Source organism: Rhinatrema bivittatum, chromosome 1 (genome assembly GCF_901001135.1).
Source record: "Rhinatrema bivittatum chromosome 1, aRhiBiv1.1, whole genome shotgun sequence".
Taxonomy (NCBI): Eukaryota; Metazoa; Chordata; class Amphibia; order Gymnophiona; family Rhinatrematidae; genus Rhinatrema; species Rhinatrema bivittatum.
Window position 1 is genome coordinate 385,051,171 of NC_042615.1, and position 16,707 is coordinate 385,067,877.

At 46.5% G+C, this 16,707-nt stretch overlaps 1 protein-coding gene across 1 annotated transcript in view; it reads right to left on the reverse strand.

Annotated features, from left to right (window-relative positions):
- Positions 1–5,989: 5,989 nt before the first annotated feature.
- Positions 5,990–16,707, reverse strand: part of SLC20A2 (solute carrier family 20 member 2) — a 238,562-nt gene continuing 227,844 nt past the window's right edge. Inside the window, 2 exon segments of the mRNA XM_029601333.1 lie at positions 5,990–7,836; positions 7,839–7,911. Coding sequence (XP_029457193.1) covers positions 7,748–7,836; positions 7,839–7,911 — 162 coding nt within the window. The 3' untranslated portion in view covers positions 5,990–7,747.

The following is a 16,707-nucleotide window of genomic DNA, read 5'->3' on the forward strand; positions in this document are numbered from 1 at the left end:
AATTGTCCACTTTGTGGTTCTCAGGGGACACAAAGAGGTCTATATGGGGATAACCCCATTTATGAAACAGAGAGGTCGCTACCAAGGGATCGAGCGACCACTCGTGTGGTTGGAAGACACGGCTCAGCTGGTCTGCCAATACATTGTCTGCTCCCGGCAAGTAGGTGGCCCTGAGGTACATGGAGTGGGAGAGGGCTTCTGCCCAAATCTGCGCAGCTTCCTGACAGAAGGAAGGAGCCTGTGCCTCCCTGCTTGTTTATGTACCACATGGCCACCTGGTTGTCCGTCTGAATTAAGATTGTGTGGTTCGATAGGCAATCTTGAAAAGTCCTGAGAGCACATCGGATTGCTCTCAGTTCCAGGAAATTTATCTGGTGTTTGGCTTCCTCTGGTGACCAGAACCCTTGAGTTTGTAAATTGTTTACATGGGGTCCCCAACCGATGTTGGACGCATCGGTGGTGAGGATTACCTGAGGGTCTGGTGGAAGAAAAAGGCAAGCCCTGTAGGAGGTTGAATTGATTTGTCCACCAGGCAAGAGACAGCTGGAGTGCATCGGTGATGCCAACAATGGAGGACAGAGGCTGAACAGCTTGGGCCCATTGCAATCTCAGAGTCCATTGCATGACTCTCATGGCCAGGCGGGCCATGGGAGTCACATAAACTGAGGAGGCCATGTGTCCCAGCAGAATGAGGAATTGGCGAGCTGTTGCTGTGCGTTGAGACTGCAACTGGCAAGCTAGGGACACAAGGATTTGAACTCGTTGATGAGGAAGGAAGGCTTTGGCCTGTAAGGTGTCCAAGTCTGCCCCAATGAAGGATAAGGTTTGAGATGGGACTAAATAGGATTTCTCGTAATTGACAAGAAACCCTAGAGAAAGTAGAGTTTGAATTGTCAGGGTCAGGGAGGACCGAGCGATTTGCTGGGTTGGGGTCCTGATTAACCAATCGTCCAGGTAGGGGTAGACGTGGACACCTTCCTTCCTGAGGAACGCTGCAACCACCACGAGGCATTTGGTGAAGACCCGTGGTGCGGATTCCAGGTCGAAAGGTAGCACTCGGTATTGTTAGTGATTTCGGCCTACTAAAAAATGGAGGTATTTGCGATGAGATTGAGTTATTGCAATGTGAGTGTAGGCGTCTTATAGGTCTAGAGAGCAGAGCCAGTCCCCTCTTTGCAGCCGAGGGAGAAGCGAGCCCAAGGTTACCATCCTGAACTTCTCTCTATAAAGGTACTTGTTGAGGGCCCGTAGGTCCAGGATTGGTCGAAGTCCTCCTGACTTTTTTGGGATCAGAAAGTACCTGGAGTAGAACCCTAATCGTTGTTGTGAGAGAGGCACGGGTTCTATAGTGTCTGACTGGAGGAGAAGGGATACTTCCTACTTTAGAAGAACAGAGTGATCGGTGAGTCTCCACACCTGCCGGGGTGGGGAGTCCGAAGGGAGAGACAGGAAGTTGAGGTGGTAACCCTGTGCAATTATCGCTATCACCCATTGATCTGTGGTGATATGATGCCATTTTTGTAGAAAATGGCCTAACCGACCTCCTACTGGTATGGTTGGAAGAGGGATGTGGCATCTGCTCTCTAATTGAAAGTCAAAAACCCGATGCAGGGCCAGGTTGTGGAGCTGCTGCGGGCTTTTGTTTTCGAGACTGGCGAGGCTGAGTTCTATGGTAAGGCCTCGCAGGCTTAGACTTGGCTAGTGGGGGATAATACTTCCGTGGACGGAAGAATGACTTTTTTTGAGTCCTTCTTAAATGGTTGTTTAGAAGGCAAGTCAGAAGGAATAGATGAGAGCTGTTTAAGTGTCTCATGATGATCCTTTAGTTCAGCAACAATTTGCTGAATTTGCTCACCAAATAAATTATCCCCTAGACAGGGCAAATCAGAGAGCCTGTCCTGAACTTCTGGGCGAAGGTCAGACGACTTAAGCCAAGCCCAGCATCTGGCAGAGATGGCCGTAGCAGAAAGTCTAGTGGAAGTATCAAAGATGTCATAAGCTGTTCTTATTTCATGCTTCCCAGCTTCAAACCCTTTATTTAGTAGGGACTGAAGCTGTGGCTGGAACTGCTCTGGCAAGGCATCTGAGTACTCCTGCATTTGTTTCAGGATGACCCTATTGTATTGGGTCATATATAATTGATAAGAAGCTATTCTGGAAATCAGCATAGCTCCTTGGTATACTTTCCTACCTATACTATCTAGGAATTTATTTTCCTTAGAAGGAGGTATGGAAGAATGTGGCTTTATTCGTTTAGCTTTCTTTTGAGCTGATTCTACCACAGAGTGATGGTCTAATTGTGGTTTCTGAAAGCCAGGTGCTGACTGTACGAGATAAGTAGAGTCAGCTTTTTTGTTTACTGGAGCAACAGATCCAGGGGATTCCCAATTCTTTTTTAGAAGGTCCAGAAAAACCTGATGAATTGGAATAGAGGTGATGACTTTAGGGGCATCCAAGAATTGGAGCAACTCCATCATCTGGTGCCTGTCATCTTGTTCTGATTGAAACTGAACTCCGACATTTCCTTCACAAAATTTATGAAAGAGAGGTCCTCAGGAGGGGAACGCTTTCTACTCTCCACAGGAGAGGGTGGTGAAGGCAAATCATCGGTGTCAGTAGAGGTATCATCACCCCAGGTGTCATAAGGATCAGGTTGCTGACCTGTAGGACCATGAGGGGGCTGTGTACCTGAAGACCCCGGTTGAGGCTCCGAGAAATTCGAAGGAATTACCGGGGGCATCGAGAATGTTCTCGATGGAAACTGTGCCGGCATCGGTACCCGTGTCGGCATCGAAGGATTCGGCGCCGACATCGAAATCATCGGTGGAGCTGATGTGCGTATCGCCTCTGAGGAAAGTATCGGTGGCGAGGGACGACAAGGCACCGATGGAACTACCCCCGAAGGGGGAATCCGGAACGATGTTTCTCCACCTGATGAGATCGGTGACCCGGGCATTGCCGGTGGAAGGGCCCTTGTAAGCGCTTCCATCCGAGCAAGCAGCGGTGCCAGTGCTGCTGGAATCGGGTCGGTGGCCGGTTCCACTCTCGGTGCCGGGGTCGGTGCCGAAGGAGTCTGGAACCGTAGCATCGCCTTGTCGATAGCCTCCTGGACCAGCCGGTCCAGTTCTTCCCGGAGACCTGGGGTAACAAGACCCGGCTCTACGGGAGAGGGAGGCGGAGGCTGAGCCGGAGGGACCACCGTCACCGGTGGAATTGTGGCTCCCAAACCCCGGAGGGGTGAGGGTTGCCTCGGTGTCTGCGAGGCAGGAGTGGACGGTGCCACTTCTGGTCGAGACTTCTTCGAAGGCGGCTCGGACAGTACTGAGGTCGATGACTTCGATTCCTCGATGGTCCGAGACTTATGATGTCGATGTTTCTCTTTCCGATCCCCTCGATCTTCGGGGGAAGGGACAGGAGTCGATGGCCGTGAAGACGTCGATGGCGGACGGTCACCGGGAGGCTGTCGATGACGATGAGACTTCGACGGTGCTGGTTCCGATGACGTCGATGCAATCGATGGCGTCGGAGTGTGAGCATGGAAGAGGAGTCCCATCTTCTCCATTCTGGCCTTGCGACCTTTTGGTGTCATTAGGGCACATTTGGTGCAAGTTAAGACATCATGCTCACTCCCTAAACACAAAACACAGACTCTATGTGGGTCTGTGATGGACATAGTATGCGTACAGTCCGGGCACCGACGGAACCCCGACGCCATGGCCATAGGCCAGAAATTTAGCCGCGGGACAGTCGACTGCCAACAGGCCTCGAGGGTTAAACTCGACGGTAGTCGACAAAAAACAACGGCAAAAACTTACCGAAGTACCGCGGAGGAAAAATTGAAGAAGGGAGACCCCTGAGGGGCAATTTTTTCTTCAAGAAAGTAGTTTAAGAGATTCCTGTCAGGAATGTGGTAAGAGCTCCTTAACCGCGTGGCAACTGCTACGTGGAAAAAAGAAGACTGAAGGGAGACCCCTGCTGGCTGCAGGGTTAGTGCCGTGCTGGGCATGCCCAGTAGGGGCCAGTCAAAGTTCCTGAAACTTTGACAGAAGTTTTCCATGGTTGGGCTCCGTCCTCGATGTCACCCATTTGTGAGGACAACCATCCTGCTTGTCCTGTGAGAACACTCCCTATCAAGGTGGACCTGTCATATTTATCCTTTGTACTGCATCTTGGTTAGCTGAGCATACAAGGCATATCAAACCATAAAAGCTGTCACTCAAATATTTGTCATCCTCAATCCTCTGTGTAGCCTGCCAGACACACCCAACCATGTAAGTACCAGCATTTCTGCTAATATTTAATTACTAGATTTTCAACCTGCCAGACAGACCCAGCTGCTCTATAATCACACCCTATATTGGTATTGTGTGTTAGCTTCCAATTTACCCAGTTCTCAACTCCATTATTTATCCATGGATCTCCTAATTTAGTGTAAGCTAGACTTCCTTGTAGCCTGCAAGGTCATTTTCCTCCTAGATTCAGAATAAAATGCAGTAGTGGTAGTAGCAGGATATTTTCATAGGTTATCAATTGATTCTATGATGTGTGGAGTTGCTACCTGATGGTTAGAGTAGGCAGATCCAGATAAGCCAGGTTTCAAACCCTCCCACTGATACGCCTTGTGACTTTGGCAAGTTACTTAAGTCTTCATTGCCCCAAGTAAAATATTAAGCCCTTTGAGGAAGGCACTACCTACTGTACTCAGTCTGTGCTCAATTTGTAGTCAAGTAATTAAGTCTAAAATCCAAATTCCATTCAGCATACTGTATTCAAAGCACATGTACCCACCTCATTTTGGTTCTAACCCTAAATGCTCTCATCTTCTCCATAGCATCTCTTTTGGCTCAAAACACAGAAAAGCCATAGATTCAAACTTTTTTTCAGCTGGTTTCCTGCGTCCTGCTTGGGATTAGCCTTTGGCTCTGAGGTAGTACCTCTGCCACCAACCTAGCCAATCTTTGGGGTTTAGTAGCCTGCTGTACTGATCTAGCAACAGCTATGGCCTGTTGTGTTCATAGGTCATGCTTCTAGCATCTCCATTTTTTTTTTAAATTTATATATTTTTTAAGTAGTGCACCTCCATTTAACCTATAGCGTGACTGGGTGTAGAACAAGAATCTTGAACTAATTCCTATCAAACTAGGAAACAGTTGAGGATATTGCTACGTGTTCAGGGCATCGCTAAAATAGGATTGCTGAAAATTTGGATGGATCACTTTATACCTGCATTATAAACCTTTAGACGGCTTCTGCTTGCCACTGACAATATACACTGAATTATATAGACCTTCTGATCAAGTTTATAGTTTTAGAAAATAAAACAATATAGTAATGGACTGCTAGGTATTTCTACTCAAGTAGCAGAAAAGGGGACCCATAATATGTCTGTGCAAGCAACAAAGAGCAAAACTGGATTACATAGAAAAATGAAACCAAACAATGAAGAGCTATTTAATATTTTATTATAAATTTAATATGACTGATCATGGGCAAACAAATACACAAGAGTACCAAAAGGTATATAGTTATGAATTTAGCAGCCTTAACATTAGTATTTTTCTCCATGTGTGCTAAAAAAAAAAGGAAGACTAATCACTGCTATACTTGCATTAATGCTTTTTAATGAATCATAGGTAGGTTTAACATCTTAACTTATAATATTGCAGAGTTTGTACTGAGCTATATTTAAATCTCTTCACTGATCAGCCACTCAATACTGTGCAATACTTTCAAATTTCTTGATCAAGTGCAATATTTACCCTTCAGGTCGCAACTAATATTCTCCTCAAAAATAACCTCATGAATGTTAACGTGACCTCTAACTGCAAAGGCCAAAAGCAGACTAGTTCAACAAATTGGCTTAATAGTTATACACTTCTCATGTTTCCTTTTTTCATTTTGAAAATGAAACTGCTCTGAAACACAACAAAAAAATTAAATTGCAAAAGGATGTGCTAGCACTGCTACCATCTTTTAAAAAAAAAAAAAAAAAAGATTATGAACCAAGGGAATTATAGTAATAGGAGGAGTCTGAGCCCTTCATATATGAGCGGTACATACTCCCTTAATATAGGTTTCCAGCTTTATATTTAAATCTAGACTGGAACACCAAGCATTACACCATGCTCATAAGACCAATGATTTAAAAAACACCACACCTTATATGCTAGAATAAACCTCATTTTTCAAGTAAAGTTTCCAAAGTTAACGCATTTTAAAAGTTCCCCCAAAAAAAGAGCTTGCAGCGCTTATTAAAGCTATCCAAGAGAACCAGTGAGTGTCTTCTTTATGTTGTATCTGGCACTGGAATTCAGCGTTCAATTTAAAGAGACACTCACTAGTTCTTTTGGACAGCTTTCATTAAGATGACTGCTGAAAGCTCCTCTTTTTTTTGAAGATTTTAAATGCATTAACTTTGGAAAAACATTACTTGAAAAATTAGGTTTATTCTGGTATATAAGGTGTTATGAGACCAAGGATTAAAATGCATGGAGCATGGTGTAACACTTATTCCATTCTAGATTTAATATAGTTTCCAGATTTCTTTTGAGTATGTACCACTCATATGAAGGTCTCAGAATCCTATCAGATAATTCCCCTGGTTCATTATATTGCGTTACAAGTTCACTATTGGAACTTGGTTTTGTTAATTTTGTGTGGATCTTTAAAAAAAAAAACAAAACCCACCATCAGAACTACTTCCCTTTCTCCCATCCACCAAACCTACTTGAAAAAGAGCCCCTGCCAGCCTCCAGGACCCCTCTGATCTTCCCCCAAACCTGTTCTTAGTCATTAGCAGTCCCAGATTTCCATAATGGCCATCAATCCAAGGCCTGTACAATTATATTATAACTAGCAGAAATCTTCCATACAACATAATGGTGCTGACCTTGGGTTGATGGTGGCCCATTTTGAAAGTTCGGGGATCACTGATGTCCATAGAAGACCTACCGAGGGTGTAAGAAGTGGTTTGGGTACCATAGCGGAGATTTTAATCTTATTTTTTCTATTTTGATTTGTAGCATTCATCCACAATAAAAAAAATAAAAAAAGTATAAGTGCACACTCCTACTTAGCAACTAAGCTTTCACACAAAGTTAAGCATAATTGGTGAAAACTAAGCAGAAGGGAATAGTTACTCTAGACAAACTTAACACTGGCAAGATATTCCCATGCTTCTTTGGTACCTTCTACACAACTGTATTATGGGAAATACACTATTTAAAAAAAGTCTAGTTTATAAATATTTACAATAAAAGTTACAATATACATAAAAATATGGACGAAAACTTAGGAAAGCATTTTATTTTTGTTCCAATACATTTTAATAGAATACAGACTGAAATAGTTAAGAAAAAAATCATGTGACTATGCATATACCTCGCTTATAATCAGACATGAACATTTGCTTTATCCACCTCTTTAAAAGATTTAAAAAATTGCCACAATGATACATTATATACATGTTTTACTAGATATAAAATCCTAGGCAATTACTCCCACCCTCTTACAGTTCAGGTAGTATTATCCACTATATGCATTTATACATTTTTCTATTTAAATAACTGCACCATGTTATGTCACTATGTCACAAGTTTGACAGTAATTTACAGCAGAAGGATTTAAACAAGGGTGAAAGACTTGTTTAGTAAAAAGAAAATGCAAATGTTAAGTAGGGAGTACTCCATACTCAAAACAGGTTAATTCTAGAAAAATGAGACTTGTGCTTTATCAGATAAAATGGATGTTAAACGTATGGCAGAATTCCATACTGGAAGAGTGCCATAACTGCAGCACTGAATAAGCCAGCTACTGGAACAGTCACAAACCAGGCCAAAAGATGTTACGGAACAGGCGCCAGTCAACAGCTTTTTTTGAACGTATCCAGCCCACTGCCACCACCGAGCCAACCTTAGAAATGGAAAGGAGAAGAGAGGGAGAAGGATGGGTTTTTAGAGATGGAAAGAAAAATAAAACCACAATTTAACTTCAGGACTTATATATTTAACTTTGGACAGATATGTAAAACAATTAGCTGATACCAAAAGCAGCAAAATACTTAAAAAAAAAAAAAAAAAAAAAAAGAGCAAATCCGAATATCTCCCCCTCAAATTAAGTCGGCAGGATTGAAGTGAATGCTCACCTTAGATTCACCAACAGCAAAAGCTAAGCCAAATTTTGTTTTCAAAACTGCTGTGCTAATATTTTCTCAGCTTAAGAAAAGTTGCCCTAGTTTTTTTTAAAGCTGGGTTTTGTATTTTTAACTTATATGTATTACAATATAAAGCTGATCTTTTCAAAAGGCCTGTTTGCCAGTTAGAGATTTGTTTCAATGAGTCCCATGAATAAGATAATGCCATACCAGTCTATCAGCCCGACCCAGTAAAGTCCGTGGGAGAGCGGATTAACGCCCCGCTCTCCCTGGCGCGCCGCACCGGCCCCTCGCCGGTGCGAGCGATCCAGTATTTAAATTAGGCGACGCGGTGCAAACGAGGAAAAGGAGGCGCTAGGGACACTAGCGCGTCCCTAGCGCCTCCTTTTGGCCTGGAGCGGCGGCTGTCAGCGGGTTTGACAGCCGACGCTCAATTTTGCCGGAGTCGGTTCTCGAGCCCGCTGACAGCCACGGGCTCGGAAACCGGACGCCGGCAAAATTGAGCGTCCGGTTTTCGGCCCGACAGCCGCGGGCCGAATTCAAAATTTATTTATTTTTTTTTTTTTACTTTTTTTTACTTTTGGGGACCTCCGACTTAATATCGCTATGATATTAAGTCGGAGGGTGCACAAAAAGCAGTTTTTACTGCTTTTCTGTGCACTTCCCTGGCGCCGGAAGAAATTAGAGCGCCGACCTTTGGGCGGCGCTAATTTCTGAGAGTACAATGTGCGGCTTGGCTGCACATTTTACTTACTGGATCGCTCGGGAATACCTAATAGGGGGCCATCAACCTGCATTTGCATGTTGAGGGCGCTATTAGGTGCCGCGGGTGGGCCGCGTGTTTTCCTCCCCTTACTGAATAAGGGGTAAGGGAAAACATGCGTCCAGAGCAGGGTGACAGTGCGCTCCGACGGAGCACACTTTACTGGATCGACCTGTATATTCTGTTCAGGAAAGACAGGATAGTAGAAAATGTGTAGTAGCTTTTTGGGGGTGGAAATCAAAGCAACTGACGTGCAAGGGTACATGGGGAAACAAAGGAGCTCTGCTAGTTGCCTTGGAGGAGATGGCATAGACTAGAGCTACACAAATGTGGTCTATAAATCTAAGACAGGCAAAGAACAGGTTAAAGACTTCCAAAGGGGAGAAGCTGATAGAAATTTTAACTTGCTCTGTGTTAATTGCTGTATCCTATATGCAGGCAATATTAGATCTGATTTTTTTCTTGGAATGTCCTCAAAATAGCAATATAGTTCATGAGAAAAGGGTAAACACTGCTCTAGTACTTAAGGAAACATTTTAAATCTCTGAATAGGCAGTCATCTAAGCACCAGTGATCAGGTAATATGAGTAGGGTCCTTTGTTTCAGTTTAATCAGCCTAAAATTAGGGTGAAAATTTGTTTAAAGAGCAGCTTCAGAGTGGCAGACAGTGTCTCAAAGCCTCCAGCAACTGCTGGAAGCCAGAGTGGGTCAAAAACCTGCATCAAGTCCTGCCGCTCCCCTCAGCAAAAGTACTCTCTCCAGTGTCACTGACTCTCCCTCTCTCCAAGCAGCCAGAGTTCCTGCTGCTTGGTGCCAATGGGGCATGCCTATCAGAAGCACTTCCCGGCAGGCTCCGGCCCCACATAAAAGAAGTGCAGTGTTGCAGAGGACAGAAGCCTCAGTAAGCATGCTACCAATGGAGAGAAATCTGGAGCCACCACTAGTAAGGAGGAATGCTGTTTCAATGGTGGGGTAGGGAAGAGGGAGATTCTCAGGAGTGTGGAGGTAGAGATAGGGGATGCTGCTTGGAAAAATCTGCTTATATATACTGGCTTCCGTCCAAAGTAAACTTAAATAATTACCCAGAAAAATAGCTAGTTATTTTCCACTGATTTTCTGCTGTTTTGTTCTAGTCATAACCCTGAAAATTCCAGCAAAAAAGTTTATAAAAGCAAGAATGAAAGTCCCTGTATAAGCAATAGTAAAAGCCAGTCACAAGAAAATCTAGCCCTGCATTAAAAATATATGCTTTTTGTACAGTGGAGTAATACCTCAAGGATGAATTGGCAGGGTGGAAAAAAATGTAGGTGAAGTGAAGAACAGTGGGCTAAACAAAGTGTTGCTTTTTCTACTCCTTTTAATTTTTAAAGTATAGAGAAAAAAATTGTTTGAAAAGGGTCAAAAGCCATTCAAATATACATGGGAGCTCAGGAAGAAAGGTACAGGGAAAAATAATTTGTGAAGTTGAAAGGGATGGAGAAAAATCTGGGCAGACAGGTTGCGGAGTATCTGAACCAGACCTGACGTGGCCGATATGGGGCTATCAGAATCATGGAGTCTTGGTCCTGTTGTAGTTTCAAGAGAGTCTTGCTTAATAGTGGAATCGGAGGGTAAGCATACAGGAGACCCGCACTCCAGGAGTGGGCGAAGGCATCCACGGCTGGTCTCTGACCGTCCTCCTGCAGGAAGCAGAAGAGGTCCACCTTGTGGTTCTGCGAGGACAAGAAGAGATCTAAGTCCAGTTGACCCCACCAGTGGAGATCGTGGCCACCACCAAGGGGTTTAGGGACTACTCATGTGGATGAAAGGTCCGACTGAGGCAGTCCTGCCACTACATTCTCGATCCCTACAGTCTGCCACTACATTCTCTGTCCCTACCAGGTACACGGCCCATAGGAGTATGGACACGACAGGGCCCAGGCCCAAATCTAGCGCCGCCTCTTGGCAGAGGAGGTAAGAGCCTGTGCCCCCGTTTGTTTCATGTACCACATGGCCACTTGGATGTCTGTCTGGATCAAGATGACCCTGTTGGACAGGGTAGTTTCTGGAGTGCATACTGCATCATTCAGAGTTCCAGGAAGTTTATCTGGCATCTCGCCTTGGACTCAGACCACACCCCTTGTGTGTGGAGGCTGTTGACATGGGCTCCCCAGCCTAGGTTGGAGGCATCCATGGTCAAAGATCACCTGGGCAGCCAGAGCTGAAAATGGAGTCCTTTGCTGAGGGTGGAATTCCTCCGCCTACAAGGCGAGGGAGAGCTTGAGTGGTTTGTTTATCTGGACCAGTGTGGAGAATTCTTGAGAGGCGTGGTGCCATTGGGACCGCAGGGTCCATTGTGTGACCCTCATAGCCAGGCAGGCCATTGGGTTGACGTGCACAGACTATGACATATGGCCCAGCAGCTTCAGGAGCAGGTGGGCTGAGGCAAGTCTTCCTGCAACAGATGGACCTGGCCAGTCTGGCCAGGGTGGTTATGTGTTTCACTGGGAAGGAACGCCTTGGCTACCAGGATGTCTAGATCTGGTAGTCACTGGGACAGAGTCAGCTAGGATTTCGGGTAGTTTACAAGGAACCCCAGTGATTGGAGGCTCAATGTCATGTGCAGGGACTGAAGGGCTCCCACTTTAAGAACTCTTGACGAGCCAATCGTCCAGATATGGGAACACATGCACCCCAATCTGGCACAAATGTGCTCCCACTACTGCCAGGCACTTTGTGAAGACCCGGGATGCGGAGGCGAGAACTCTGTATTGGAAGTGCCAGTGGCCTACTACGAAGCGCAGATACTTGTGATGAGGTGGAAAGATGGCAGTATGCGCGTAGGTATCCTATAGATTGAGAGCAGACCTAGTCCCCTTGATGAAGGAGCGGGAGTGCCCAAGGATACCGTTTTGAAACTGCTCTCTTCGGAGGAACTTGTTTAAGGCCTGGAGGCTGCCTGTTCTCTTTGGAATGAGAAAATTACCGGGAGTAGAACCTTTGGCCATGCTGAGCATGGCGAACAGATTCCATGGCTCTGGACCGTAGCAGAGCCAAGAGTTCTAAACTTTAGGTTCATTGCATCTTTGAGGCTCCATGCCGGAGAGGGTGGGGAGTCTGGAGGAACACTGAGGAGATTCAGTCTGTAACCTCAACTTATGATGGACAATACCCAGTCGGTGGTAATTAGGGACCAGTTCATGAATAGGCAGAGACAACCCCCCCACAGGTGAGTCGGATGGTACAGGCAAAGGGTTTTGGTGACTGCTTTCTGTGCCAGTCAAAAGCCAGCTGCAGGGCTTGGCTGGGGGGCTGGCTGAGCCCTAAGCGCTCTTTGCTGGTGAGGGTGACCTCTTTGGGCAGCCTGAGCTGGACGAGCACGGGAGGCTGGAAGATACTATCTCTGTTGCCAGTAAAATTGCTTCCTGGAATCCGTACCTGGCATCCTGCGGGTCACTGAAGAGGGATCAAAGTTGGTAGTAGACAACTGATGTAAGGTCTCATGGTGGTCCTGAGTTGGGCCACTGCATCCCTGTACAGGGGAGGTTGGTCAGTTTGTCTTGAACCTCTGGGTGAAGGTTGGAGGCTTTCAGCCAAGCCCAGCACCTGGCACTAATGCCCGCTTGATGCTGTCTGAAAGATATAAGCCGCTCTCACCTTGTGTTTCCCGACTTCCAATCCTTTTTGTAGGATGGATTCTAGGCCTTCCTGGAATTGAGGCAAGTTCTCAGCAAACTCCTGGATCTGTTTCCAGAGGTTCTGGTTGTACTGGGTCATATACAACTGATATGCTGCTATGCGAGCAATAAGCATGGATCCCTGGGGAGGGGGGAAAAAAAACAAAACAAAAACCCCAACAACTCTTCAACCTAGAGCTTCTAAGGCTCTGTGGTCTTTCCCCAGAGGTGCGGAGGAGTGTGGACAGGCCCTCTTGGCTTTCTTCTGGGCTGATTCTATCACCACTGATTGGTGAGGCAACTGGCTCCATTGGAAGCCTAAGGCATATTGCACCAGTAGATAGTGTCAGTCTTCTGCTGACTGGGGCCACAGAACCTGGGTGTTCCCAGTAAGTAGAGGTCTAAAAAGGACCTCATGTATCGGGGACAGCATCACCTCCTTGGGACATCCACAAATTGGAGGACCTCCAACATCTTGTGGCGGGCGTCCTCTTCAGTCAAAATCTGAAAGGGAATGGTTTCTGCCACTGCTCACACAAAACCTGCGAATAAGTCTTTGGGGGGCGAGTGTTGTCTCTCGACCGGGGAAGAAAGTTACAACAGAATGTCCTCTGAAGCGGTGTCCTCCCATGGGTCATAAGGGGGCTTCCTTCTCACCACTGAATTGTCTGGGTCAAGGAGGGAGGTCAGAACCCAAAGTACAGGTCGCGGGCACAGATGGTTGGTGAAGTGGAATGGACAATGGCCGTGCTGGCATAGAGGGCACTGAGATCTGCTGCGGATGCAGGGCACTGGGAGGCCTGAGGCCTGGAACAGCATCCGGCATCAGTGGCACCATCCCCTCCTCCTTCAAGGACCCCAGAATTGGGATCGAGATGGGGGAGGCACCAGTGGACAGGGCACCACGGGGGTCCCCTGGTACAGGCCGCATCGGTAAGGCACCGAGCAGCACATCCAACTCTCTCCAGCAGGGTCTGGAACATGGAGGGTGCTGGTTCCAATGCCGATACTGGGGCCAGCTTCGGTGCCCTGAAGGGCATTTAGCACTGCCTGTTGAACCATGCAGTCTAACTCCTCTAAATGCAGGTGCGGAAAGTACTGACCGGGGTGGGGGGGGGGGGGGGAGGAGTCTGTGGAGGCCTCAGTACCCCGACAGTTATCGGTGGGGAACGCTGTGGACTCTGGGATTTGGAGGGTGGGGCCTCTTCTCCTTGGGGTTTCTTCAGAGGAGTTCAGCAGAGGCCGATGCTGCTCCAGTGTCAGTGTCAGCACCGGCCGGTGAAGCATGTCAGTGCTGATGTTTGTGCTTCCCACGGTGCTTGGCCTGGTCCTTCTCCGGCACAGTGGATGACTATTCCGAAGCTTTTGAATGCTCAGATGCCGGTGAGGGGGTGATCTGCCGCTCTTTGGTCATCATGGCAGGGTGCATAGGGCCTAGGTCCAGAGTCAAATCAATCCCCATGACTAGAGGTACCTACCACAGGAGTCAATGGAGCAGACTGCTTGGAACCAAACAAGTGCTCCATCTTGTCCAAGTGGGCGTGTCTGCCTTTGGGGGATCATCTGATCACAGCTAGGCTGCACTGTCATCACTGGAGGGTCCACCGATGCAAGTGGAATCTCTGCTCTCACCCCACCAGAGGTGGGGGAATGCCTCTGTGACCCTTGCTTGGAGGAGGATGGCGGCTCATCCGTACAGGTCTTTTTCTTTGGTGGCTCCACCGATGCCTTAGCTAAATCGGCAGACAATGCCTTCTGGTGACTATGCCGATGTTTTCCTCAGTGCTTGGGCTGGTCCGGCACTGAAGACGTCGAGCTGGATTTCCTCAGCAGAGAACCAGGTGGCCGGGAAATGCCGGAGGCCGGTCTGTGCAGAGGCGTCGACGGCAACGGAGTCTATGATGCCGATGATTTTGAAGGGTAGGCTGCTTACTTTGGAACAACTCCATTTTTCAAAGCGAGCCCGGCGGCCTTTGGGCGCAATTGGTACAGGTCGTGACATCATGACGACTCCTAAGCATAGGACACATACCTGATGCGGGTCTGTAATGGACATTGTCCGCGGACAGTCGGGGCACCGCCGAAAACCCATCGCCATCAAAATTGAAAAGTTTAACTGTTATGTGGTCGGTGGCCGTCGGGGCCTAAGAAAGGGAACAGTCAGTAACTGACCGCGAGAAAACAAGGTAAAGCCTTACCTTATGTCTGCAGGTATGGATAGTTGAAAGGGGGACCCCTGATGGGGTGAATTTTGATAAGTTTTTGGAAAAAATTCCTTGAGGAAAAATCCTGTCACGAATAGTTGTGAGTTCCTCAAACCACGTGGCTACTGCTGCATGGACAAAAAAAAAAAAAAAAAGACTGAAGGGGGACCCCTGCTGGATGCAGGGTTAGGTGGCATGCTGGGCATGCTCAGTGTGCCAAGTCAAAGTTCTAGAAACTTTGACAAAGTGTTCCATGAGGGCTCCATTCTGATGTTACCCATATGTGAGGGACTATTACCCTGCTTGTCCTGTGAGAAACTTCAAATTGTTCATGAGGGAAAAAGTTCAGAGCTCCACAAACTGCGGTGCGACAGCTCCATGGAAAAAAGGAGACTGAAGCGGGACCCCATGTGGCCATGGGGTTGGTGGCATGCTCAGTCAAAGTTCCAGAAACTTTGACAAAAGTGTTCCATGACAGGGCTCCATCTGATGATATCACCTATCTGGAGGACTACCATCCTGCTTGTCCTGGGAGAATCCCATTTCCTTAAGGCTGGTAGTTACTTTAAATGTACAATTAGATTCAACCTTGACTATGAAGAGTTTCATTTCAGCTACTATCCAGAAATGTTTTCTTTGAGAAAAAATTCTCTCAGAGGTAAAGGATCTTAAATTGCTAGTATTGGCTTTGTATAATCTTCGTATCCAGCTTTTCAAATGATTTCCATACAGAGACAGCCAAGGGGGCATGGCTTTATCTTCCTGGGATACTAGATGTGTATCAAGGGCTGACACCTGAACCTTTGGAAACAGTCGCAAATCCTGGGATTGTACGAAGGATAAGCTCCCCTCACCAGAGGAACACTTCAGGAGATTCATGGCTACAACCAGAATACCCACACTCCTAGTATTGTGAATTGATATGATGATACTTCTTGGTCTTTGCCCAATACAAGTCATTGGAACTTGATGCCAGAACTGAGAAAGGCTGAATCTTTTGCCTCCAAGTGGAAGGGGTGTAGACAATGGCCAAGCCACCCTGGTCCTTCCTGATACTTGATAGAGGATAGAAATCCCCCTGATTAGTGTGCTGCCAGTCAAAGCAGCTCCTGGTTCCTTCGAAGTTTATGTCACAAATGCAGATAGGCCAGGCTTCCACATACTAAAGTGCTTTCCCATGAGGTCAAGCTGGGTCAGTGCCCTCCTAGTTGCTCAAAGGGGATACCCTTGGATAACATGGTCAGCCCCCATGGGGATCTGTGATAAGACAATTCTCTTGTACCAGGGAACTTAAAGCCATGAGCCTTCTCCAGTAGGGACATCAGGCAGAAGACAAGTATAGCAAAATTAAACAACTCAATGATATAAAAACATAAGTGATGCTGCCTACATGCTCTTATACCTTGCAGCTGCTGCTAAAAAAAAAAAAAAAAAAAAAAAAAAAAAGTACCTAGGATTACCAAAGGAGAAAAAACAAAGAGCATGGGGTCCTGTGAGACAATTCTTCCCCTTCTAGGAAACCAAAAGGCTCCCCACAGCAGGAGAGAAAAGACTGACTAGTGGGCTCCATGGAAAAGAAAAGAAGAGACTAAAGGGGGCCACGTGGCAGAATGGCATACCCAACAGGATCTGCTAAAAGTTCTAGAAACTCTGAAATCAAATTTCTGTGCTGGGCTCTCTTAACACCCATGTGTGAGGAAAGACATCCTGCTTATTGTCTGAGAATGACAAAGACACTAGCATGGTATTAACTGAAGAAACAAATGGCAGAAGAGGAGCAAATGGCACGTCCAGTCTACCCAGCAAGCTTTGCATGGTATTATCTGCTGTTCAGGTTACCCCCACCCCCCAATCAGTCAGTGCTGCACTTATGAACTTGGCCATAGAAGCAGTCCTGTGTTTTTCCCTAATGTCTGTACATCATACCAGACC